The 23,168-nt window shown below is 53.3% G+C and overlaps 10 protein-coding genes across 10 annotated transcripts; 4 read left to right on the top strand and 6 right to left on the bottom strand.

Moving 5' to 3' along the window:
* Positions 1–136: 136 nt before the first annotated feature.
* Positions 137–1,328, top strand: POSPLADRAFT_1178858 (hypothetical protein; the record flags this gene model as incomplete). Its single annotated transcript, XM_024488622.1, has 7 exons — positions 137–169; positions 223–256; positions 311–376; positions 425–555; positions 616–750; positions 804–978; positions 1,034–1,328. 7 exons carry the CDS (start codon positions 137–139, stop codon positions 1,186–1,188), a joined length of 729 nt encoding a protein of 242 aa, XP_024341993.1. The 3' UTR covers positions 1,189–1,328.
* Positions 1,329–1,341: 13 nt separating this feature from the next.
* POSPLADRAFT_1135701 (hypothetical protein) lies at positions 1,342–3,084 on the bottom strand (the record flags this gene model as incomplete). Its single annotated transcript, XM_024484601.1, has 8 exons — positions 1,342–1,978; positions 2,028–2,056; positions 2,119–2,324; positions 2,384–2,485; positions 2,539–2,624; positions 2,675–2,707; positions 2,769–2,837; positions 2,891–3,084. 8 exons carry the CDS (start codon positions 3,082–3,084, stop codon positions 1,342–1,344), a joined length of 1,356 nt encoding a protein of 451 aa, XP_024341992.1.
* A 410-nt stretch (positions 3,085–3,494) lies between these two features.
* On the bottom strand, positions 3,495–6,102 carry POSPLADRAFT_1065124 (hypothetical protein; the record flags this gene model as incomplete). Its single annotated transcript, XM_024481904.1, has 8 exons — positions 3,495–3,853; positions 3,906–4,232; positions 4,288–4,560; positions 4,628–5,200; positions 5,254–5,472; positions 5,524–5,700; positions 5,763–5,918; positions 5,973–6,102. The coding sequence occupies 8 exons, from the start codon at positions 6,100–6,102 to the stop codon at positions 3,495–3,497; spliced, it is 2,214 nt and encodes a 737-aa protein (XP_024341991.1).
* A 1,766-nt stretch (positions 6,103–7,868) lies between these two features.
* POSPLADRAFT_1133884 (hypothetical protein) lies at positions 7,869–9,846 on the top strand (the record flags this gene model as incomplete). Its single annotated transcript, XM_024484407.1, has 8 exons — positions 7,869–8,104; positions 8,155–8,243; positions 8,373–8,794; positions 8,855–8,912; positions 8,974–9,222; positions 9,281–9,353; positions 9,415–9,539; positions 9,605–9,846. Coding segments are annotated over 8 exons (1,494 nt in total), but the record flags the coding sequence as incomplete, so codon positions are not given.
* Positions 9,847–10,287: 441 nt separating this feature from the next.
* Positions 10,288–11,737, top strand: POSPLADRAFT_1133698 (hypothetical protein; the record flags this gene model as incomplete). The annotated part of the gene is made up of 11 exons (XM_024484387.1): positions 10,288–10,350; positions 10,406–10,504; positions 10,560–10,615; positions 10,674–10,746; positions 10,801–10,810; positions 10,866–10,992; positions 11,045–11,205; positions 11,265–11,291; positions 11,347–11,480; positions 11,532–11,622; positions 11,673–11,737. The coding sequence occupies 11 exons, from the start codon at positions 10,288–10,290 to the stop codon at positions 11,735–11,737; spliced, it is 906 nt and encodes a 301-aa protein (XP_024341989.1).
* A 139-nt stretch (positions 11,738–11,876) lies between these two features.
* On the bottom strand, positions 11,877–15,923 carry POSPLADRAFT_1134261 (hypothetical protein; the record flags this gene model as incomplete). Its single annotated transcript, XM_024484454.1, has 14 exons — positions 11,877–12,381; positions 12,430–12,490; positions 12,543–12,669; positions 12,721–12,795; positions 12,852–13,015; positions 13,067–13,155; positions 13,210–13,310; positions 13,360–13,433; positions 13,486–13,809; positions 13,865–14,048; positions 14,087–14,189; positions 14,242–14,786; positions 14,847–15,017; positions 15,135–15,923. The coding sequence occupies 14 exons, from the start codon at positions 15,921–15,923 to the stop codon at positions 11,877–11,879; spliced, it is 3,312 nt and encodes a 1,103-aa protein (XP_024341988.1).
* A 176-nt stretch (positions 15,924–16,099) lies between these two features.
* POSPLADRAFT_1178852 (hypothetical protein) lies at positions 16,100–17,670 on the bottom strand. Its single transcript, XM_024488621.1, has 6 exons — positions 17,397–17,670; positions 17,205–17,336; positions 17,050–17,150; positions 16,556–16,997; positions 16,346–16,500; positions 16,100–16,284 (listed from the first exon to the last, which is right to left on the bottom strand). The coding sequence occupies exons 1-6, from the start codon at positions 17,661–17,663 to the stop codon at positions 16,218–16,220; spliced, it is 1,164 nt and encodes a 387-aa protein (XP_024341987.1). The 5' UTR covers positions 17,664–17,670; the 3' UTR covers positions 16,100–16,217.
* Positions 17,671–18,217: 547 nt separating this feature from the next.
* POSPLADRAFT_1044598 (hypothetical protein) lies at positions 18,218–19,907 on the top strand (the record flags this gene model as incomplete). The annotated part of the gene is made up of 7 exons (XM_024478571.1): positions 18,218–18,231; positions 18,297–18,579; positions 18,631–18,851; positions 18,902–18,981; positions 19,034–19,334; positions 19,489–19,693; positions 19,716–19,907. The coding sequence occupies 7 exons, from the start codon at positions 18,218–18,220 to the stop codon at positions 19,905–19,907; spliced, it is 1,296 nt and encodes a 431-aa protein (XP_024341986.1).
* Positions 19,908–20,948: 1,041 nt separating this feature from the next.
* POSPLADRAFT_1065122 (hypothetical protein) lies at positions 20,949–21,753 on the bottom strand. The gene is made up of 3 exons (XM_024481903.1): positions 21,483–21,753; positions 21,297–21,431; positions 20,949–21,247 (listed from the first exon to the last, which is right to left on the bottom strand). Exons 1-3 carry the CDS (start codon positions 21,715–21,717, stop codon positions 20,979–20,981), a joined length of 639 nt encoding a protein of 212 aa, XP_024341985.1. The 5' UTR covers positions 21,718–21,753; the 3' UTR covers positions 20,949–20,978.
* Positions 21,754–22,579: 826 nt separating this feature from the next.
* POSPLADRAFT_1136405 (hypothetical protein) lies at positions 22,580–22,933 on the bottom strand (the record flags this gene model as incomplete). The annotated part of the gene is made up of 2 exons (XM_024484680.1): positions 22,580–22,699; positions 22,778–22,933. 2 exons carry the CDS (start codon positions 22,931–22,933, stop codon positions 22,580–22,582), a joined length of 276 nt encoding a protein of 91 aa, XP_024341984.1.
* Between the last annotated feature and the right edge of the window lie 235 nt (positions 22,934–23,168).

Below are 23,168 nucleotides of genomic sequence, written 5' to 3'. Positions count from 1 at the left end.
TGGTGCAGACAGAGAGGGACTTGAGTCTGTTGCCGACGGGTCCGTGAGCGCTTGCCATGGGTTGGACCCCGGTCATCGTGTTCATCGATGCCGGGACGGTCATTTCGCACAACTACCTCTGCTCGCATCCTCTCTCATGTCTTCTGAAGTGTTGGCGGAGGAGTTTGAGGTAGAGCACCACATCATGACGTGCTCGCTTTGTCACTTAACCCCGTTTGCAAGGTCCTCGAGTCCATCTATCCGACCGAACTCACAAGTGTGTTCCCGCCCTCAGCTTTGACATTCTAGTCTGGCTGAGACTCATGCAAAGAATTGTCGGAAAGGGCGGTACGAATAGACATCGAGCCGGAAGAGTCAGTGGAGGGCGAGGATGAGTGTGAGTTGTTCATACGCCCTCAGCGAGTTATGTCTTAGTGCGCCGCAGTAAAGCTCGTATTAGAGGTTCAGTACACAGATGGCTATCCCGACACCCTGCCAGATCTATCGGTGGAGGCCGTTGCAGGATCTCTAGAGGAGGTCGAGATTGAGAGTCTGCTCCAAGAGCTACGAGAAGTGGTGTGTCGTTCTCTTGACAGCCATGTATATAAGAGAAGCTAAGTCTGTACGGATACGCAGGGCGAGGAGAACCTCGGCATGGCCATGACTTTCACATTGTCTACGCATTTGCGAGAACAGCTTTCAGCCCTCATACACTCGCGAATAGAACGCCGCAAGCAGGAAGAAGCGGAAAAGGAGCGGAAAGCATTAGAGGTGCGATTGTACTGGCCAACGGACACAGCGGACATTTATACGATTCACTGCAGGAGGAGGAAGCACGAACACGAGGAACTCCGGTAACGGTTGAGACATTCAAGGCATGGAAGACCACATTCGACAAAACAATGGCCGTTAAGAAGGCACGCGATGAAGAGGAGAAGCTCAAAGCTATGACTCCAAAAGAGAGGGAAGAATACAAGAAGCTGGGCACCCGCCTCTCAGGTGCGCATCCCGTCATACTCACATCGTTGCCTTCTCGTGACACGGTATTACAAAGGCCGACAATTGTTCGAACGCGACCGGAGTCTCGCAATCTCAGACGACAGCCTTGTCGAAGAAGGTGCTGTCTCTGTGGACATTACTCAATTTGACAGAACCGTTGTAGAGGAAGAAGAGGAAGAAGAGCGAATGTCATTTAGCGACAGCGATTAACTACCGTTGTGTACGCACCACAGTTTTTTGTAGCCTACTCACCCCATATATCGTGTAAGTGCAATCGTGTAAGCACCGTGAAGTGAAAATAATACTTCAAGCCTGTTAGGCATTGATGAAAATATTTCTTTTTATACGTCATCTTTAGTCCTTCTACAGGCCAGCCAACAGCCCTCCTTCTCCTTCAACACCTACAACATGCCCTCCTTTTCCAACTTCTTTGCATCCGATGTCGTCCCGCCCCACCTCCTTGAGGAATCCGTCGACTACATGCGTCGACATGTCCTGCCGCCCCTCGACGATCAGGTCTTCGCGTACAGCCTTCAGCCACTCCACTACCGGCTTCTTGAGCCACCGCCTCACGTAACCCGTCTTCTCGTCTGTTTCGAACCATCCTAAATGACCGCCCTTCTTTGTGACCGCGAATGCGACGAAAGGGTTTCCTCCGGCCTCTACCGGCAGCACTTGCACAATCGGATCATCCTCCGCATTTATAGCAAGGAAGGGCACGCGAATGTCTGCGAGAACTTTGTGACTCGACGCCCACACATAGTAATCCCATGCCGTCGGGAATGGGAACGGCGGAGACGAGCCGCCGCCAACGCGAGTAACGGCCTTGTCAAACTGCGACAATGCAAGCGATTTTACGCTCAGCACCTCGGGGAGAACTTGCGTCAGCGGGTGTTCAGGGAATTTGTACAAGCTGGCGGCGTGCCGCCGGACGAGCGTCTGCAAGTTCCGGGCCATCGCTTTCGAGTACACATTTCTGTGAAACCACCTGTTCTCCAACCTAAAAGGGAATATGAATGTATTGCATGATCGGCTGGCGGAGCACGCACTGTTCCGCGTTCATGACTAGATCCCAGGGCTTACGGTGCGTTCATCAGTCGTTTGCACGACAAACATGACAGGGAAGGACCGCGTACATACACAAGCGACGGCGCAGCCGGCGATAAGACGACTGCGTGTTCCCTCCTCTGCGAGATAGCGAGTCAAGACGTTCGCGCCCAGCGAAAAACCTATCCCGATCAAGCGAGCATTCGGATAGCGCTTGGCAATATGCAGCACGGCGACACGGATATCATCAGTGTGGCCAGCGGAATAGAGCTGTGGGCTGGAGAGGGGAACGCCTGCGCCTACAAAAACAATTTCACATGAGAATTCATTTGACTATTCATAGGCGGGACGCGCCTACATCCTCGGAAATTGACCACGATGCCCCGGTATCCCAAGCCGCCTTCCTCTACAGGCGTGCATACTGGCGCCAATATCGCTCGGACGTACGACTCATGGGATCCTGAGAGTCAAAATGTCAAAACACCTCCGTGCAAGTCGGCTGTGGCAACATACCACCCGTGAGCCCGTGCAGGACCACCACGATCGGAGCATCATCTTCTAAATTGCGTACAGCTGCCGGTGGTGTGCTGTCCAAACCTCTAGAATGACCGGTCAGGGGACGTGGTCCCTTACAGGGCGCTATGCTCACATCGTGCCGCCGTCAAGGGTGCGCAGGAATGTCCTACATGTGCATGTCATTCCTCAGTTTACTCATAGAGGTTCTAATGTCACCAAATGCTTACCTGTCATATTCTACCTTATCTATCTTTGAGAAATCGCCGACTACGGCGTACGCTGTCTGCAAATGGCCGCTTCCACCAGGACAAGTTAGTGTCAAGAGCACTGAGATAGCTTTGAGACGGACTTGAAAAGCCACCAAGTCGGGCAGAACTGCTTGAATAAGCTAGGACAACGAGCTTCAATGAACTCTTGTAGATTTTCTTGACTAGTTTCGGTCGAACCAGGGAAGCTCTTGACCGACAAGCTCGCAGGAGACTCGGCAAAATGCAGGTTTGGCTTCCAATAATCTGCTGAGAAGAAACTCCGTATCAGGTCCATACCGACTGTCTTTCCGCCACTGGTGGACTAGGGATCAGCAGGATTTGGCCTCATATGACGGAGGGATTTAAGTGTCTGATGCCCACTGGCGGTACACGAGAGCCGGCGGCAGTTGTGTGCCGGAAATCACAAGGAAATGCGAATGCGACTTTGTCGGAATGACTGTCTGCTCGATCGATCGCGGATTTTGACCGCGGCTCGAAGCTTGCGATTTTCAATTCAATGTTACTTATAAGGCCGATGCATAATGAATAAGATGGGGTGTCGCATCGCTATTGTTTTCTGTATCTTCGTGATTACAGAAATTTGCTATCTTTCGGCTCGGGAGTTATACACTACTTACAATCCCCTTCCTCTCCAAGATACACATCTATACAAGAACTCGTGCAGCCAGCCGGTATGCCAACAACCTATGCCCACGCATCAAGAGCGCGCTTCGCGGATACGCTGAGGACATTTTCATCCGGGCTGCTTGCAGCCTTCTCTAGCAGATTTTGTGTGCGTTCCTTCATCCTCGCGACATCGGCTGCCCTGTCTTCGGACACCGCACCTGACTTACCCAGCTGCCCGAGCAACTGGCAGATGTTAGCGCGGATCTCGGCAGCGACGGTCCTTTCCGTGCTGGAGAGTACAGACACCAGCATGTCGAGCGCACTCCGCGGGCCCACGACAGGCGAGTCCACGGCAACTGCAGATGCAGGTTGTGACTGCGACGGTCGAATGACTTCACTCGGCAATGGATTCAGGATGGAGTCGAGCACAAGTGTGCCTGAACAGCAAGCTTCAGCTGCAGACCAGACGATCACGGGGAACAGACGTACCGCCATTCGCATGTGTACTGAGCAAGAACAGTGAGACAACACCTTCATTGATCAGCGACGGATACTTCTTGCTCCGTCCTATGAGCTGCGCCAGGGCCGAGGTGCACGCTGCGTTCACGACAGTCTTCACGGCTTCGTGTCTCTTCTTCACCTTCTCTTCGTCCGTCGGAGCGCCACTTGACCAAAGAGACTTTACGACGTTGACCAACACCCGCGTTCCCTCGCTCTTTACGGCGGTAGAGTCTGATCGTCGCACAAGGGCCAGAATCTGGTCTAGGGGCGATTCGGAGGATGCATCGGGCGAGACCAAAGTCAACGCGTTGTCGGCTACGTCCTCTCCGGTCAGATCTAGTATTCGACCCAGCCTAGATACCCCACCCACCGTTCTGTGCGCACATGTGCTTGGCGATACCAATTGCAGAGACCTGCACAAGCTCTGCGATGTCTGTCTTCTCGCCCCAGACACCCGATGTGGCTAGTCTCTCTATGATGCGCGCCTCACCCAAAGCTGCCCTGTTGCCTTGTGACTGCGCGAGGTGCTTCAGTAGCCCTACGACGCCATGCGTCACCTTAATGTCAATGCCGGGCTCAATGAGGGTTGCTAAATCAGGTGCGATCGCAATCGGCGGCCGGGCGAGTGCTAGGGCGTGGGCGTCTACACAGGGATGTCATTGCAGGAAGCTGTCAGAAGGACGCCTGTGTGGTCAACTCGCGTGCCTTACCTCGTCGCACAAGATTGCCCACACTGAGTGTCGCACAGATGATCAGGTCGTCCCGATTCGTGTCCTTCAGGCTCCGGTGTGTCCGGATCCACTGCACCATGATGTTCACAAATGCACCTCCCGGCTTCGCTGGATCCGATTCGTCCCATAATGTGTGAATGTTCTTCTCGTCACCGGCGACCTCGACAACCGCCTTGACAACCGCAGCCTTGCAGAAGTCAAAGCTCTTCTCCATGGTCGAGCGCTCTCCTGAAGACTCCGAGGACCAGAAAGGCGGGTAATCACCGCGATCCAGGAATGCTAGCATATGTGTCAGACAAGGGATGCCGCCATGTTCATCAGGAAATGACATCCCGCGAGCCAGCGATAGTCGGATATCCTCAACATCAAGACAAAGGGATTCTAGAAGTCCGCACACTTCCTCGAGCACTTCATAGTCCGCCTGGACCAGGGACCGGCGGGCGGGAGACGCAGCAAACAACGGCGGTGGAGATGGGTAGGGTGGAATAAATGCTAACAAGGGGCGGATGAGGTACGGGAGGGAGTCAACACCAAATAGCGGGCGTGCTTGTGCTGCTGATATGTATGAGCTTACTACTTGATCCGACAGCAATGTGCGATCTCACGAGTGTCGTCGTCGTCACGGAGTTCTGATATTGCCCTCCAGGCCCAGGAGGCCAATCCTGAGCGTAGAATCCACTGCTGGAGGAATCTCTCATCGGAATCAGACGATTCCTCGAATACCAGCTGTGTAGTAAGCCAAGAACCAGGAGGGTATATCGCCATAGACAATTTTAAAATGGTCACGGCAGCTTCCAGTGAGATCAAACGAGATCTTGTAGGCTCTATATAATTATGCCTTAGTGATAAGCGATAAACCAATGTGTGTGACGGACCATAGCCGATACTGGCATTCAGGAGCAGTCCAATCGACGTCTTGACGACCTTGAGATCGTCAATAAGGAGGGGAAGTGGATCTGCACAATTGGGATGAGCGGCTTCCGCGTAGCTCTCGAGCAGCGAAACCACGGTCTGGGGGAAATTCGCTTCAAGCAAATAACCTCGATTCTCATCTGCGCGGCCGTTCACATTTTGGTCACTTTACGCATTCGCATACATAGCAAGACATACTTGCCGTGGTCCATGCAGAGGTTGGCTCCAACGCGGAGAATTTCGTGGATCGCGGCTTTGCATCCTGAGACCGCGGACGTTGCTCCGCTGATAGCGCTCTTAAGGAGGGAGGTGAGCGTTTGTGGTAGGAGGGTCTTTCCTAGCACAGTTTGCTGCTCAGCTGTCTACGTCTCAGCGATGTAGAGCGATCGCAAAGCAGGCATTTATGTCTGACCATCTTTCACACGAAGGTCATCAGCCAGCTGTTGTGCCGTCGACTCGATTTCTTTCCACTGGTCCGGCTGGTTCAGTGGCAGACGCGCCAAGAGATCGCCTAGCTTCGATGCGCAGGCGAGTTTGGACATGCTAGACGTCCTAGCAAAATCCGACGGGGTAGTGCAGCCAGAAGAAAAGGGAGGAGAACAAGAAAGGACAACCCGACTGCACAAGGTTCAAGCCGCCTTCTGTAAGGACCGCTCAAATCGGTGAGACTACACAGGCGGCGCTGAGATTGAGTTCAACCCGGGTTCATCAAACAACACGCTCAACCCAGGATGGACCGGGTTTTTCCCCGAATTGGCACCGCCGGGTCTTTTCTGATTCAGCCTGGCATTGGGTAAAACCTGGCACCCGGTGACCTGCGCCACGCCAGGTTCAGTGGACGGGCCGGACAATGCCGCTATTCCGCGAGCACCCCATAATTCCCATAAAATAATTCAAATAAATAATATATATATTATCCTGTATTCTACGGACATTCGACAGCAGCGCAAACCAATAGCTACTAGCTACATATATACAAGTGTGTTCAGTATGTCAGTAGGTCAGTATGTCAGTAGGTCAGTAGGTCAGTAAGTCAGTAGGTCAGTAGTCAGTAGGTCAGTATGTCAGTAAGTCAGTAAGTTCGGACGTCAGTAGGTTGGGACGTCAGTATTGTCAGTATATGATTAGTCCGTCGCTATTGTCAGTGGTATGTCAGTCTTGTCAGTCTTGTCAATATCATGTACTCCAGTCGGCCACAGGTGCAGGGAGTTGAGGAAGAAAAACGACGACTCACGCTGGAAAATGCGCAGTCACAATGTGTTACCCAGGTCACATGACTGTGACCTCAAGGCCGTCAGTGTCCGCAACTGTGGACAGGACTGGCGGCATAGGACGAGCGACACGCAGGACGACGAGAATAAGAGCGACGAACAAACGAGGGCAGAGGAGCGAATATATACGAGGGCGGATGCAAGCCAAGGGTGGGGTGGCCCCTATCCATGGCCTGAGGGAGTTTCGGCGCCGGCCCCATGCTTGCGGGCTTTGGGTTTTCCCCGACTCCCTATGCCGAGCTGACGTCGGGATCGGGGCGGATGGGCGAGGGGCCAAGCGGACGTGGGTTAAACCCAATCCGGGGACTCCGGGTGACCCCGGGGCGTGGGAACTCAGGTTAGACTCGGGACCAAGCTCTGGCAGTGTAGATCTCCATCTACAACAAACTAGCATAAGCGCCCATGAATGGCGACAAGCGCGGTCACGTGGTCGTAGCTCGTCAAATTCGCTTTCGTCTTGGATTTGCTCCGAATTCACTCAGGCTCAGCCGCGGATTGTGTTTATCTTGCCGAGGAACGACCAGTTGAACGTCTTGAGATCTTTGATTTTAAACCGTTGTCTTCTTCGCACAAATGGCCTCGACATTGCTTCCGGGCTTACGTCGGCCAGATAGCGCATGAGCGTCTCGTACAGGCGCATCACAGGCCGCTATCGCAATCCTTCGACTTGGCTTCGCCATGGTCTCAGGAACGGTCCTGGGCAAATGTTCTTGATCAGGATATATAACAATGCAGAGACCTTGAACCTTGGTCCCGCTTGTGCGCATCCTGCTCTGTGACTCCCAGTTCTCGTCGCGCTGCCAATGTCACCACCTCAGAACGACGACGATGAGAAAGGCCAAAATGGACGTTCCGTCTCCAGATCGGAGACTATAACAAAGTCTGAGACCGACGCGGATGAAACCTCGTTTCAAGAGGATGAGCACGGTTTACGTCGTGACCTGACCGCTCGTCAAATCTCCATGATCGCTGTGAGTGGGTAGATAAACTGTCTCCGAGTCGGACCAACAAACAGCAAAATTCGATTGTAATTTTAGCTCGGAGGAGCAATCGGGACAGGTCTGATCATAGGCTCTGGAACGGCCCTTGTCAGAGGAGGCCCGCTTGGTATATTCCTGGGGTATTCATTTGTCGGCACGGTCTGCTATCTAGTTATGGTCGCGCTCGGCGAGATGAGCGCGTACCTCCCCCACAAGAAGGGTTTCGCCGGGTATGCAACTCGATTTGTGGACCCTGCGTTTGGCTTTGCCTTGGGGTGGAACTATGTCTTCAAGTGAGCGCGTGATGACAATTGGTGGGTATTTTAACTAAATTCTGCTGCAGATATCTGGTCGTAACGCCGAACAACATTAATGCTGCTGGGGTAGTGATTCAGTATTGGACCACCAAGGTCAATCTTGCAGTATGGATGGGTACGTCTTTGGACGTTTCTTTCCCAGAGCATCGCTTATCTTCTTACGTCTCTTAGTGATATTCATTGTCTTCAGTACGCCTCGAAGAGTTGTGAAATGCGCGGTGTTCAACTAACAGCATTCTACTAGTCTTCGCAATCAATCTTCTAGGCGTGCGCGTTTTTGGCGAATTAGAATTCTGGTTCAGCAGTATCAAAGTCGTCACGCTGATTGGTCTGATTCTCATGGGAATAATCATCGACCTAGGAGGCAACCCTGAGCACGACCGCCTCGGCTTCCGTTACTGGGATCACCCGTACGGCCCCATGGGCACGTACCTCTCCACGCGGGTGCACAACCAGCACCTCGCAATTTTCTTAGGGTTCTGGAGCACACTCATCAACGCGCTCTTCGCGTTCATCGGCACAGAAGTCGTTGGGGTCACAGTTGGTGAGGCACAATCCCCAAGAAAGAGCATCCCGACCGCGATCAAAAGAACGTTCGTGCGCATCGTTGTGTTTTATATTGGTGGAGTGTTTGTGATCGGTTTGACCGTACCGAGCACGAATAAGGTGCTTGTGTGGCTATACTTCGAGACCTGTGGATACAGCCTCACCATGTGTTGGTTGCAGACGCTGTTCGTTGCAAATTCCTCCAAAGCTGGCGCTGCCGCTTCCCCCTTCGTGGTTGGTATGTTCGGATCGTCGGCAGCCCCTCTTTGCATGCCATATTAAGCACGGTTTGGCCGCAGCTACCACTCTCGTAGGCATCAAGGTACTAAATCAAATCATCAACGCCTGCATCCTGGTCTTCGTCCTGAGTGCTGCGAACTCGGATCTATATATCGGCTCCCGAACGCTGTATGGACTTGCCCTACAAGGACAGGCGCCGGCGGTCTTCGCACGAGTAAACCGTATGGGTGTTCCGTATGTTGCGCTCGGGCTGTGCACCTGCTTCAGCGGGCTGGCGTTCCTGAACGTGTCAGCAGGGAGCTCAAAAGGTGGGGTACCCCTTCTTTCTCGCCTGGTGGTGCCAGATGCTCACGATGTTGTCCGCAGTATTCGGGTGGTTCGTGAACCTCGTGTCGACATTCGGAGCGATCACTTGGATGTGCATCTGCTATACACACATGTAGGGTTCGCAACAGGTATGCGTTATGGTGTTCGCTGAGTGTGTTTACTGCGTTGTCTAGTCGATTCATGCAAGCAATGCGAGCCCAGGGGATGTCGAGGGATCAGCTGCCGTATAAGGCCCCCCTCCAGCCTTTCGGATCCTGGTTCGCGCTCGTCTCGACCGCAATCATAACTCTATTCAAAGGTATGATTTCTAAATCTGCTTCAACCTTCTCGTATCTCCGTGGCTGACACTCGCCTTCTTTCCAGGGTTTGACGACTTTCTCCCGTTCACGACGAGCAGTTTTGTGACGGCGTACATCGGGCTGCCTGTGTTTGTGGTCTTCTGGGCAGGCTACAAGGCATGGTACCGAACTAGGGTCATACCGCCGGAGAAGGTAGACCTCATTTCGGGGGTGAGGGAAATCAATGAAGCGGAGGCACGTTTCTATGACGCACAGGAGGCTGCGACTCCGAGAACGATATGGCGGAGGCTGTGGGATGCGATGTAAGATGCGTGTTGTCGTAATGAACATCTGTCTCTGCTTGAGACGCGAACTTACTGGGTGACAGTTGAGAGCACTGTACCGGTGCTACTTTCTCCAAGTATTAGACGGTGTACTCATCGCGCTCGTAATCAGGACTTTGTCAGCAGCGCGCCTAGGTACCGAATGAGGGAAGATAGTCGCAGCACGTGACGAGGCGCGCGAAAGGGGTGCGTCCAAAGTGCCCGGGATGGAAGCCCATGACTGAGATTCCGGCTTTGCCGCCCTCCCCCGACGCTACATAAATCATGCATCCACCCCCATCGATGCATGTTCAAACTCTTCACTCTCGGCTTCCTACTTCTTGCACTAGTTTATCACTCGCGTTCCCCAATTGACCTGAAGCATTTGCGCAATTCAATCCCATCCGCAATCACCACATACTTCGACGACCCCCTTTCATCAGAAATGGCGCTCTCTAGAATCTCCAGACAGGTTGCCAAGAAGGTTCTGGCGGTCGAGACACCAGAGGTCTGTTATCCGCACCCCTGTATATGCTGTGCATTGCGATTGACCAGACGCGCAGGGCGATGGTGCCCTCGTCCGCCGATCAATTGGCTCCATGAAACTACGCAATCTGAGCCCGTTCTTGATGCTTGACCACTTCCATGTCAGCAAGGGTGCAGTACGTTGCTTTCTGCGTCAAAATGTCTATTGCAGCGTTGCTAACAGGAGTGCAGGGCTTCCCCGATCACCCTCACCGGGGGCAGGCTACCGTGACATACATGCTGGAAGGGTGAGCAGCCTAGAACCGTGAAGGGTGGCAGTGCTTACTGAACTGCTTGACTAAACAGGTCTAGTCGACATGAGGACTCAGCAGGCCACAAAGGTATCATAGTCCCAGGAGGCGTGCAGTGGATGTGTGCAGTAAGTTTCATTTTGTTCACACCACTTGCAGCCCCACTTACTTCGCTTTTTGAGGGACGTGGTAGTAAGTAGTGCTGATAGAGGTGTTTATGCGACCTGCTGAACACGCATACTTCCAGTAATTCATGCAGAGATGCCCGTTCACGAAGCCGGCAGCCCTGATCCTCGCGGTCTCCAGCTCTGGATTGACCTGCCCAAGCAATTCAAGATGGTCGAGCCTTCGTATCAGGAACTCGGGCCTACGGAGTATGTACTCCATTTCCATGCGACATCAGTGCCCATTCTAAAGTCCATCCAGGATCCCGACCGCGTACCCAGAAGGTCCGGACGGCCCAGTGAAGGTTAAGGTGATCAGTGGAAAGAGCCATGGCGTCGAGTCTCCTGTCCGGCCTCTCGGCGGCTGCTGGTATTTCCACGCCATCTTCTCGAAGAAGGACGCGACTGTCTTCCAGGATATCCGTATGTACTCTCGGTCAGCCGGATAGCGCGTATCGCTGACAGCCGATTCTCTCCTGCAGCGGCTGGGTGGACCGCGTTCATCTACAGTGAGCGCATTCATTCCTAGTGGAGACACGCACATACTCATTTTATGACCCACAGCATTGAAGGGCTCCATCAAGGTCGGTTCCGAGCCAATTGTGCACGAACAGTTCTACACGCTTGTGCTCTCCGGAGACGAGACGGAGACTGGTGTACAGATCACTGCAGTGGACAAAGATGCCGAAGCCTTGATTGTATGTGTATTCACACTATAGTGCCTCCCAAGTTGTTGATTACTTCGCCAGATCGCGGGGGCGCCACTCGACCAGTCGGTAGTTCAATATGGGCCTTTCGTCATGACCAGTCGAGAAGAGATTCAGGCAACACTGATTGACTGTGAGTACACAAAGGCATACATATCTCGGATAGCTTAGCCTCGACGGCAGATCAACTCGGCAAAAATGGCTTCGAGAAAGCACACAAGTGGAAGAGCGTCATCGGTGGCCTGTAATTCTCGTTGAAGAAGCATACGAGCTGTAGGAGGAGAAGCGCATACATGGATGCCTGTGGCATGTGTCTGTTCTGAGGAAGTGGCATATTGTACGATAGTTGATAATTTATCATCAATAAATAGTGGTCTTCTTGCATGGTCATAGCTCTCGAGACTTCGTCCGATCGGAGAGGGGCCGGGAGCGCAACTGGATGTCTCGAAGCTCATGCCACAATCTGCTTCGTCCCATATCCCCGGCAGAAGCAGTCGACCTGGGGCGAGGGAACTCACTGCCCGTCGTGTCTGCCCCCAGAGAAGCCTGCGAATATGTCGGACTCGCCGCCCGGGTAGTACTCGCTCGCGTTGACAGTTTGGGACGTGAGATGCTCGTTGGGGCTCGCAATTCCGCAAGTCGCCTATTCGTACGCTCTGGGGAGGCCGATCGCGCCTTGGCGAGCAAGCTAGCGATGCCGGCACGCCCAGAGAATGGCCTGGAGAATGCAGGCGGTACACTCGAAGGTCCGAGTGCTTCCGAGTCTGGGGGGCTGATTGGACGGGGCGGTCGCGAGAAGGTTGTCCGCGGCACCTGGGGCGGAGCATTCGATCGCGGATAGTCTGAGTTTTGACGGGGAACAGCAGTAGGTAGTCGGAGATATCGTGCACGACTATGCAATACCGTCAGCTTAGCTCTCGGCATAAATTAAACCACTTACGCTACAGCCTTGAGCTCAATCTTGGTCTTGTAGGCCTTAAGCCATCTCTCAAACGTTATCGCTGTAGTTATAATTAATGATAGGATATTGGTAACAACGTTCGAACGACATACATAGGACTGATTTGCGGTCCATCTCCCGCGCTTGTCGGGCTTGTAGTGCTCTAGGCATGGCGTCGCGCCAGATTTTCCAAGCTTTCAGCTTGGCATGGAATGCGTGGAATCGCACAGCGGGCAGCGACTGCATAGTCAGTCAGCACAGAGATTCGCCGGCAACTAGGGTGGTACGTACCCTGGTCTTCGCATGCCAGATACCGAACGCGCGGAACATGAGATTTTGCTGGTTCTGCAACAGGAAATTATCCGCCTACGATTGGTGATCAGCACCACACTCAGTTTATTGATTCTCATGCAGGAGCTGACCATAGGCTGCAAGCGAATATCAAGGAAGCGTTCGCGCCATTTATCCCATGCAGCAGCGATGACCGTCATCTTCATTTCGTCCTCCTTTTGCTGTAGGTATAGCCGCCTGTGTCGGGCATTCCTGGCTCCTGCCAACCACTTGTAGAACATTCTGCGCATGTTTTCTGCGACAGATTTGAGATGCAGGTACGAAGAGTCGAAGAGAAACAACCTACCCTCTCTCTTGACATCCTGATAACTCTCCATCAGGCTGAGCTCTTCGACATGCCGAATGCATAGTGCCTTCCATTTCTTAAAAGACCCACTAGCAGCAAGGCCTGATTAACACACGAGGATCAAGCAATACATATCAACTCACGCGAGAAGTTTTCGTCGATATTGCTGGTCCACCTCGAGCTCTCGATCTTTAATATCGACGACACGATTCACCCAATGAGTCAGTGACTGTGTCATGATCCGCTGCACGGGGCATCAATTTCAGCATGCTCGCAGCAATATTTACACTGACCATGTCGATACGCTGCTGGACGATCTCCTCGGCGATTTTCCGTTGTCGCTGACGTCGTGCAAGGTTGAGCCACTCTGAGGAGAATCTTCAGCCTTGTGCAGGGTGAAACGGCAAATATAGTATTACCAAGGAAATGCCGTCGGGCAAGACGAGCCTCAAAGTCCACCAACTTCTTGTCCAGCTTTTTCTGTGCGAATTGGGTCTTCCACTGTTTCCAAAACCGCCTCTGCAGGAAATATTTCTGCGCGAGCCGAGCCTCCTTTACCATTCTCAACCTGGCTCTCAGCTGTAATCGCCAGACAAGAAGCATCTTGAAACGAAGCTGAGCTGAATGATAGTGAACTGCGAAAGATTGAGCATTTTGGTGTGTATGATATACTTGACGCCATCTATGCAAGGAAGATGATACGACAGTAGAAGATGCACGCGTCGAAAACGCCAGCGCTAGGTCTAGGGCGACCAGTTTCAGCGATGTCACGACAAGACTGAAGGAGGGCATGCGAACCTTCTAAACCCTGTAGACGTAGCCTGCGCTGCTTCCAAACACTCCAAGCTTGTTTCAAAAGCTTTGCGCCACGAACACCTTCTAGTAACCGTCCACGTTCATGGGCTTTCCATACTCGCAGTACTGCCCTGACCAAGACATCATCTTGTCGTGCCATGTGCTTGTCGGCACGACGTTCCATCATCTGGAAACATATGATCAACCTGAAATACCCGTTAAAACTGAACGACCTGCCCGTATCCGGTCTCGTGCTGCCTTCCATGCTCCGAGGACTCGTTTTAAAATGACACGATTATAGAAGTCATCCGCGACTTGATGTTTATGTCTTCGGAGCATGTCGTTAGCAAGACATACCACTATGAGGAATGAGGACCTACACGCGGTGCTTCCATACCTCCATTGTTTTCCCCATAATCCTTAGGTCAACCCGCTCAACCATCATTCTTTCCGCTTTACGCATCTCCATCGCCCTCCGCCACATGTCCCAGCATCGCTCCACGGATCTTTCCTCCTTCTCGTAGAGGAAATGATCTACGGCAGCATCCAGCTGTTCCAAGTCTTCGAGGCGAGTTCTCCAACGCTTGAAGAATCGCACAACAAGTCGATCTGCATAATGCTGTTCCGACAAGTGCGAACGGTGCGACTGCCGCCATTTTGCCCAAGCGTCCTTCAGTAGCTTCGCTTCCCTCTTCTGGCGCACAGTCTGCATGCGCGCCCGCATCGACTCGCGCCACACTGCTTGCCTCTTTTCCTTCCATTTTGTTTTCCAAATTTGCACGGCAAGCTTCATGCGACGCCTGTCCGAGAGTGCAGAGATGCGCATATGTAGCTCACGATACGTCTCAGTGCGTCGCTGCCACCGCTGAAGAGCCAGTCGTAAAATGAGATGATCCCTTGCGTTGGCAATTTGTTCATGAGTAGTCTAGAGTAATGTCCGTGACGCGCGTGAGCATGTTACAGAGAACCAGCTACTAAAACATACAATGATCCACTGATAACCTTGCTTCCAGACCTCCCAACACCGCTCGAGGAGTCTGTCTTCTCGAAAGTGATCCGCTTCCTCGTAATCTTGTGCTTCCTTGATCTTAGTCCATGCGTCGCCCTCGTTAATGATACTGTTCCTGCGCTCCTTGGTTTGCGGAAGTCCACGCAGCTGCATAGAGATTGGGGCGGGAGGGGGCGATGATGAGCCCGCTCGACTGAGGGCTGTTTTGGACTGTGGGCGTGGCGTGGCCACATGTCCAGTCCTATATGGTGCATTATCACGGACAGCTGCCCTGTATGACGGAGGAATCGTTGATGGTGAGACTGTCACATCGTCTGTAACTTCAGAAGCGTCGTCTGCCCAAGGGACAAGCCTACGATTTGGCAGCACGCGCCGCAAAGGCGCAGAAAGAGGCGTCTCTGCAGAAAAGGCCGATGCAGGGGGCCCAGTATGTAGACCTAGGGAATTGTTGGTCGTGTTGATGGAGGGCGAGAATGGCCGCCGTAGCGGCCGTGGGGTGTCGCCGTATTGAGGGATGTCTGTCCGGGTATTTGTGATATCGCCCGTCCTCACAGACTCCGTGTCCTCCGGATACGACTGAAGGGTGAAGGTGTCCTCTAAACGGGACTTCGGCATTCCAGTGGTCAGACGCGTCTTGATTTTGCCAGAGGGTGTATTCCGAGTGACCCGCGTCGTTCGCGCGCCGCCACTCGTCCCAGCCACGTAGCCCTGCTGCTCCTTGATCGCACTCCACTTCTCCCCCCAATTCTTTCCCTTCAGGGTTCCAAGCTTCAAGAGCTTACCATAGTATACGACCTCATTCTGGGGATCTAACCCTCGTTCCTGCAGGATGTCGTTGTATGCCTTGAAGACTGTCAGGAAGGTTGTGGCGGTAGCGGGGGCGCGCTCAATAACGGCATCAATAAATCCAACCTCTTCGGGAGAGAGCCCCACAAGCTCAGGGATAGCCACAGAAGAGCGTGACTCGGTGAGAAGACCATTCGCAAGGGCGGCAGCCGGAGCAGTCGTCGGCTTCATGGGGGACGACGCGCGTGCAGGTCGGAACCGCGACATGTTATGCTATAGACAGAGGTTTGGTGCTCGAGAACGATGTCAACAAGCACGGACCAGCATGATGTAGTCCGGAGGAGAGATTCAACGTGGACGCGACTTCGACACGTCCTCACGTGCGACGCGTCAGTGAAGCGCCCGTCACTCAATTTGATGTTCTCCATCTCGGTCGTGCGCGTGAAGCCTGATGAGTCATTTACAATATCTGTCGTACACGATGCTGTGGCTAATGGTGGTACACGGGAATGTTTGGGATATCAGTACAATGCAAAAAATACACTTCCAACTTGACGTCGATCAGAAGTACACCCTCAGGGCAGCCGCCAGCTGCGATTCTACAGGACAATACGGGCACTTGACACGTCTGCGCAAGCATAGATGAGCACGGCAACATTGTGGAAGGATTTTCCCGAATAAATACTTACTGAGAGTTCTTGCTGAGCTTGTGCAAGCTGTCTTTGGTGATAACGTGGCCGCAAGTCATCATCATGGGCGGATTCTGATCGGTGGACTGCTCCTTCGAAACTGGGCACGCGAAGATTGAATGGTAGCGGTTCTGCGGTGGTAGCGGTATCTCAATCTGGGTCAATTTGGATTAGTATAGAGCCTCAGAAACGCCACCGACGATGCTCAACTGGCAACTCGTCCGTGCGACTCCACTCGCTCTTGCGTTCCCGCATGACCCTGCGTCCCTTCTCGATCCGCGCCAGGGCGCCCCCGCCACCGATGTCGCCGACCACCCGTAACGGGACTTGCCTGCTCATCCCAAGGCTCGCGCAATACTCCTTCGCAAACATGGGCTCCAGGTCGAGGTGCAGCGAGGGCGACGCGAGGTCGGCGTATGGCGATGCCTGCAGACGCGCGAGGGGAAGGTAGAGCACACACGTCATCAGGCGGCGTATCTCCTGCTCATGCGTTGACGAGAACGGAGGGAATGCGGCCTTGGCGTAGGACAGGGCTGACGCGACGTCGGGAGGGTGCGTGGCCAGGAGCAGGTTGATGTACTGCGAGCGGTGGAGGAAGAACTCTAGTGATGACGAGCGTGCGCGGAGGAAGTCGCGGTTCTGTTCTGTCCACCTGTGTAGATTCCCTTGGTGAGCGTTACCACCAGAGGCGAGATACCACGAACACCAATGCCGCTCGGATGTCCCGCTGCCTCAATGCGGTTAACGTATGATGGAGGTCTACAAATCTGCCTCGCGTCTCTGCGTCAACGTCCATTCCGACTTCCTGCACGAATACGTGAGTGAGGGAGACAACCTGCGCTGCGACTCAGGTACGCACCTCAATGAACGCCTCGGCAGTGTTGAACTGACCAGTCCGGAGAAAGTGCAGCGCAACTGTCCGCTCTAGCGCGGATACAGCCTCTGGCGACGCAAAGAGGGGCGGATATGACGGTAATGGTGAGGAGAATTTCTGTCACCCCGAATTGTTAGAACTGTTCACCACAGGAGCGGGGACGCTCATTGCACGCACCTTGTCGAGCGTCTTGCCCAGCCTGTTGAGCGTATTGTACACTTCCTTCTGCCGCTCGTCCACCTCCTTCTTCTTCCCCTCGACGGTCCTCGCAAGGATGCTCAGCGTGTCCTCCGTCGCCGAGCCGACCTGCAGGCGGTCTTTCACCTCACGTAGCGAGTGCAGCAGCGCATCAAGCGAGTCGTTGATATTCGGCGCCTTCCCCTTCGCCGAGGCATTGGAAGCCAGCTTCTCCAGCTTCGCTAGCTCCTTCAGCGGGCCGTCCATGGTGTGCAGGTCCGTGAGTGTGAGATCGGCGGCGACTCGCGCAGTGAGCAGGCCTGAGCGCGCCGGGGAAGAGTGACGTGACCATCAATCATCAATCGGGATCGGGGACCCACGTGGGCCCACAGATGTGACTGAAGGGAGATCGGTGCGTCACGCCCACTTTCCTTCTCGCTTCTGCAGACTCGCTCGCGCAGAGATGCCTCGATTTTTCACTGGCGACGAGCTCGGAACCGTCAAGTCCATCCGGTACTCCCAGGGCGAGAACCTCAAAGAATGGAAGGCGGATAGCTTCGTCCTCGCGGAGGGCGGCGCGGACGGCAAGACGAGGGCCGTGCAAAAGCTGTCTGTATGCAGCACGGAGTCAGGCTCCTTGGTAAGTTCGTCTTCGACCTGAACGAACAAAGTGCGGCGGACCCTCTTACGAGCTTACGTTCAAGGAAAGCTGGCGACGGCACGCAAGGACGGGACAGCGTCTGTGATCAGAATAAGCGACGATGCTGGCCCGAGTGTCGTGCATGAGTGGAAGGAGACACGCTTGAAGGAGGGCCAGCGATATGTCGGACTCGCAGTGCGGGAAAGGTGTGCACAGTCGCCCATATTACTCTTACGGGCAAAGTCTTGACCCTTTTGCAGACATGCGATATCATGCACGTCGAACGGCGCATTACGGCTCGTGCACCTCGGCGCAGAAGAAAATGCTCCTAGTACTCAGACTGGCGTCCTCCCGATGCGCCTCTGCGACTGGCGGCTATCCCACAGCGGAGAGACGTTTGCATATGGTGGGGACGAGGTTGAGCTGTCCGTCTGGAATACAGAGGCTGCGTTCACTCGCCTGCCAGCCGGAGACTCTGGATCCGAGTCGAAAAAGAGAAAACGGGACCAGTTGCTCCCCGGGGAAGTCTGGCGATCAAAGAACGTGCGTCACCAAATAATCCTAGCCACTACTTCCTGACTCTTCATTTCCCAGTTGCCTAATGATGGACTCGGCCTTCGACGCCCTGTGCACATTACAGCCCTTATATATCTGCAGCCCTCGTCTTCTATCTCCCACCACCACCTCCTCGCCGGCACACAAGAAGGACACATTCGCAGATATGACACACGCGCCGCCCGGCGACCAGTCGCGAATTGGGAGAGAATTGGAAAGATGGGCGGTATCAGCACCGCCGAAAAGGGACTTCATGAACAGTATGTAGATAAGTCTTCTCCGCTCATGCGTTGTCTCATGATTCGTATAGTGAGGTTTTCGTAGGAGATCACGGATACAATCTGATGGCATTAGACCTCCGGAATGGCAGAGTCATTTACGGGTACAAGGGTACGCGCTGAATGGTATTTTATTCCTGTCTGCGTGCTCAGATCGCATTTAGGGCTATCTGGTGCTGTCTCCTCCATTGCGCCGTCGCCTGAACTGCTCGCGTCGGCGTGCCAAGATCGTTTCTTGCGGCTGCACAGTACGTTCCCTCCGCCGGCGGTAGAAGGTCAGCAGCAAGAGCACAAAGGCGAGGTGGTCGACAAGTTATACATGAAAGTCATCCCTGCGGCGGTCGTCTGGGACGGAATCTCGGACTCGATGCGCGTAGCGGATGCGGCTGCAGACAGCGACGATGAGGAAGGCGCGGAAGATGGCGTGTGGGACGCGATGGATGACGCGGAGGATGACGACGACGAGTCCGTGCACAGAAAGAAGGTTCAGAAAAGTCGTGTACACGGGCAGGCCACGCTATCAAACCGGGGTTGAATTGTGGAAAACAGTGCCGTACTTGAACTGAGTTTAACCTTAAGCCAAAAAAGGAGTGTCGGGCCCTGGCACATTCCCCTCCAGGTTTGAACTTAACACAACCTTCGTGAGCCTCAGCGCAATTACACATGTGACCGTTTCCATGCCACATGGTTTCGTGCCGGTTTGGCTGGTGGGAAATATTCCGCACAATTATGCTCACGTCGCTACTATTGAATGGCATGAATATAATTCCATCTACCCTAGCAATGCTATTTTCAATTTGATCCCTTTGGTTTACCCATACGGCGTAAGTGTATTCGAACCTCCAGTGGCTCCTAACAATGGGCTCCACGCCCTCGTACGGACCTGCACAGTTAAATGCAGGTCGCACAGTATCCTTGCCCTACAGGTTTCAGGCGGACCTAGTGCCCAGCGTGGTGCTCGCGCGGCTGTCTGACAACGAGGCAGGCGAAGACAGCGAGGAGCCGGCGAGCGACGCTCCCTATGACCTTGCACACTAGGCCGTACATTCTGTTGCATAGAAAGACGCATTGTCGACATACACAACACCTCACAAAAGGCGCCTGCACAGCTTGATTGTGGAAACGAACGCTCAGACGGAGGATCCCTCAAGGGGCCAAGTCGCCAGATATTCTATCCATGAGATATACGAGCCCGCTGTGCGCAGAGTCTGCTGTTTCGTACCGAAGACTTGTATGAAGTAGTAATATGTGGCACTGAGAGAGCCGCCACAGGTCTCGCTGGTGTATTAGCATTGTCGGTGCGCTCTCGTTCGGCTACGCCCCTTCGACCGCAGCGCAGCTTCGACCTCCTAACGGGTCAGACATGGGTATCCGGAGCCGGCGTAGGTTGATGGAATTGTCTACTCTGCTCTCAGGAGACTACTTGATCCGCTTACATACGAATGTGGGTAACGCTATCGCTGCGAGATGATTAACAGCTAAATGTCCCAGGGCCCAACGGTGCTTCCATGCGTCCAAATTCCCCAACACAGCAGAGCCTTGTCCGCCACGTATTCAGGGGATCAGCAATGTATATCTACGCTGTCCCCCCAGGTTCGTCAGGCATGATTAAACAAGAACAGAAAGTGATACTACAGCGAGACAGGAACCGAGCTTCCGGAAGATTTCATTCTAGTCCATGAGTTTGGGGATCATTATTTAATGCAGGCAAGGAAGAACATGTCGATAGATGGTAAGACTGCTACTCTAGGACTGATATATGAAGATTTATGGTGTTCCTAGAACTGAACACCAAGATTACTGATACTGACTTCTTCGGCAAAAATGCGCAGTCTTTCAGGAAGGAAGAGTGGCTGCAGCGATATCCCGCAGCGACCGAGTTCGCATGAAGAATCGGATGCTATGGAAACAGGTTATCGCGAAAGGAATGATATAAGATGAATCGTGTTAAGTGATGCTATGCAGCGTGTCCGTTTGCTCACGTAGTCTCTTATATATTGTGTCTCCTTTGAAATGCAGCTTCACTTGTGGCCTGTTCTGTTTTGCTTGTGATGAATCAACGATAGAATAGGCTTCTTCCCGAGGAATCCCGGACTGACCAGTCACCTACTACTTGTTCTCCCAGTCCCCTAAATAATCTAAAGATGCTTTGAAAAAGGAGTTCTCCTCAAGCCATTTGTCTATATCAAGCGTTTTACCCTTTTTCTTGTAGAACTCGGTAAGTGTCTTGTTTAGAGCTATAGAGCCAAGTTGACTGATCAAGAGGTTTGGCAATAACGGCTTGAGCGTACCAATCAATGGCATCGGACGCGACGGCTGAAGTGAAAAGTGAGAGTACTTCTCCCGGTAAAGCACAAGGCTATCTGGTAGCTTAGTTCCTGCATGTAGTTGTTATACCGATCTCATCTCAATAGTAGCTCAACGAACCTTTACGAATACATAAAAGATGAGGATTCGCTGCCGGTTTGCCACCATCGACCGCTTCAATATAGTACTCGTACGACTCTCGGGTCACTTGTTGCATGGAATGTGTATTTGGCCTGAAACGAGCCCCGTTAGAGACTAGTATAACCTCTTAGTGGTAGTTCAACGTAGAATGTATTCGTAGCATACCATCCGAAGTTAATTCGGGATGGACTAATCCATCTGCGTGAACTTCGACACCGTCCTCAGGATCCCAATCATCCTTGCCAAGGCTTTTGTCAAACAATCTCGATTCGCGATGTATCTGGAAGCGATACAGAGTTGCCGGAAAGACGGAGTGCACGGATTCACTTGAGAATCTTCGATGATTCAAAGAGCGCCGGATTGTACCAGGTATAATCACGCGCTGGAGACTCGAAAGCATTGTCTGCGCTGAACTCGGGAACTAGGTATCGGTAGGCAGATAGATGCAATGTCGCCGCTTAAACAGACCTCAAGGCAGGGCGACTGTGGAACAGGAGGCCAACTGGAATGAGATAGGAAAGCAACCTTTAGATAGCCCTGGGACACGCAAACGTTATTCGGGAACGGTCATGTGCCTGACGCGCGACACAGTGCCTGAGTGCTCTAGCAGCCATTCCGGATGTGTTATAACTCGTACAACCGCACCTTCGCATATGTACCCAGCGGAATACAAAGGCCTACATGGTCAAATATCTTCACATATTTCCGAAGATTCTCAAAGCAACTTGAGGGCTTGATTCAAGCTCAGTGCATGTCCTTGACGCTAAGTGCGCTATGTAGCGGCTTGTTCCGCGTGTCCCATGGGGGATCTTGCAACTAATTTCTCCCCATATAAAAAAGCTCATGGTACTTATGGTCTGCCTACGGGAGACTAGATTTCTTGCAGGGACACGCAGAAGCTGGCAATGTCGCCTATTTTCCTCGCTGGGGGGCGTGTCTCAACAAGGATTTAGCCTTGTAGCTGCATAGGACACGCAGAATTGCTTGAGGGATGGTTTTTTTTGCGATTTCACGTAGCGGCGGCGGCGCTCATCAGACGGCGCTCGCCGCGTCCTCACAACTCGTCTGGGTTCAGTGGACTGCAGCGGCTGCAGACAGCGACGATGAGGAGGGCGCAGAAGATGACGTGTGGGACGCGATGGATGACGCGGAGGATGACGACGACGAGTCCGTGCGCAGAAGGAAGCTTCAGAAAAGTTGTGCAGTGTCATGACACTGAATGGCGGCATCAGTTCAATTGAGCGTCCACAGGCCGAGGCTCGCTACGAGTTGCGATAGTATTGCCATCCTACCCAGTTTGCTATGGCAAAGTATGACGTCGTGGGCACGAGTAAGACGATGAAGTATTTGTAATGGGTATCCCCTGCGAGGGTGTCCAAAATCTATGGGCCAAGCATCGAACGTGTCGAGGGGAGAGCGTTGAGTCGAGGCCAGGGGGCGATAAGCAAACGCAAACTTACCCAGATGCCGGTGGCGGGATGGAACGTGCTGAAGAAAGTTGCGTAGCCCCCGATTACGAGAAATGCGAACGCAGACGCCAAGATAATGTAGGCTGTCCTGAGGCTTGGAATGTTCTCAGATGGGACAGGCGCCGCATCTGCGCCCGCACGTTGCATGAGGAAGATGAGCTGGGTGCGCGGAGTGGGTAGGATGCTCGGCGCTCACCATGCTTGCTCATCGGGCGGACGCGGGCGACCGGTAGCCTCAGCGCGTGACGAAAGGAACGTGTGTTGAGCGCTCCAGCGCGTCCGGCAATCGAGATGGCATATAGACGCCCGCGGCAATGCATCAGAAGACCTCAACTAGACGCCGGACGATGTTAACGTTCGTGGGCGCCTCCTGTCGATATCA

Source organism: Postia placenta (genome assembly GCF_002117355.1).
Source record: "Postia placenta MAD-698-R-SB12 unplaced genomic scaffold POSPLAscaffold_3, whole genome shotgun sequence".
Lineage (NCBI taxonomy): Eukaryota > Fungi > Basidiomycota > Agaricomycetes > Polyporales > Adustoporiaceae > Rhodonia > Rhodonia placenta.
Note: the sequence above shows the minus strand (reverse complement) of the source record. Positions and strands in the feature narration are given on the sequence as shown.

Bases quoted from the DNA above. Each gene is read 5' to 3' on its own strand.
- POSPLADRAFT_1065122 (XM_024481903.1), bottom strand. From the start codon at position 21,717: ATGCTTTCGAGTCTCCAGCGCGTGATTATACCTGGTACAATCCGGCGC. The intron at 21,432-21,482 runs GTATGCTACGAA...AGGTTATACTAG, and splicing joins TCCCGAATTAACTTCGGATG to TCTCTAACGGGGCTCGTTTC. The intron at 21,248-21,296 runs GTTCGTTGAGCT...AACTACATGCAG, and splicing joins TCTTTTATGTATTCGTAAAG to GAACTAAGCTACCAGATAGC.
- POSPLADRAFT_1178852 (XM_024488621.1), bottom strand. From the start codon at position 17,663: ATGGACGGCCCGCTGAAGGAGCTAGCGAAGCTGGAGAAGCTGGCTTCC. The intron at 17,151-17,204 runs GTGCGTACCTGA...GTATTCGTGCAG, and splicing joins CTGCCGAGGCGTTCATTGAG to GAAGTCGGAATGGACGTTGA. The intron at 16,998-17,049 runs GTTCGTGGTATC...GAATCTACACAG, and splicing joins GACATCCGAGCGGCATTGGT to GTGGACAGAACAGAACCGCG.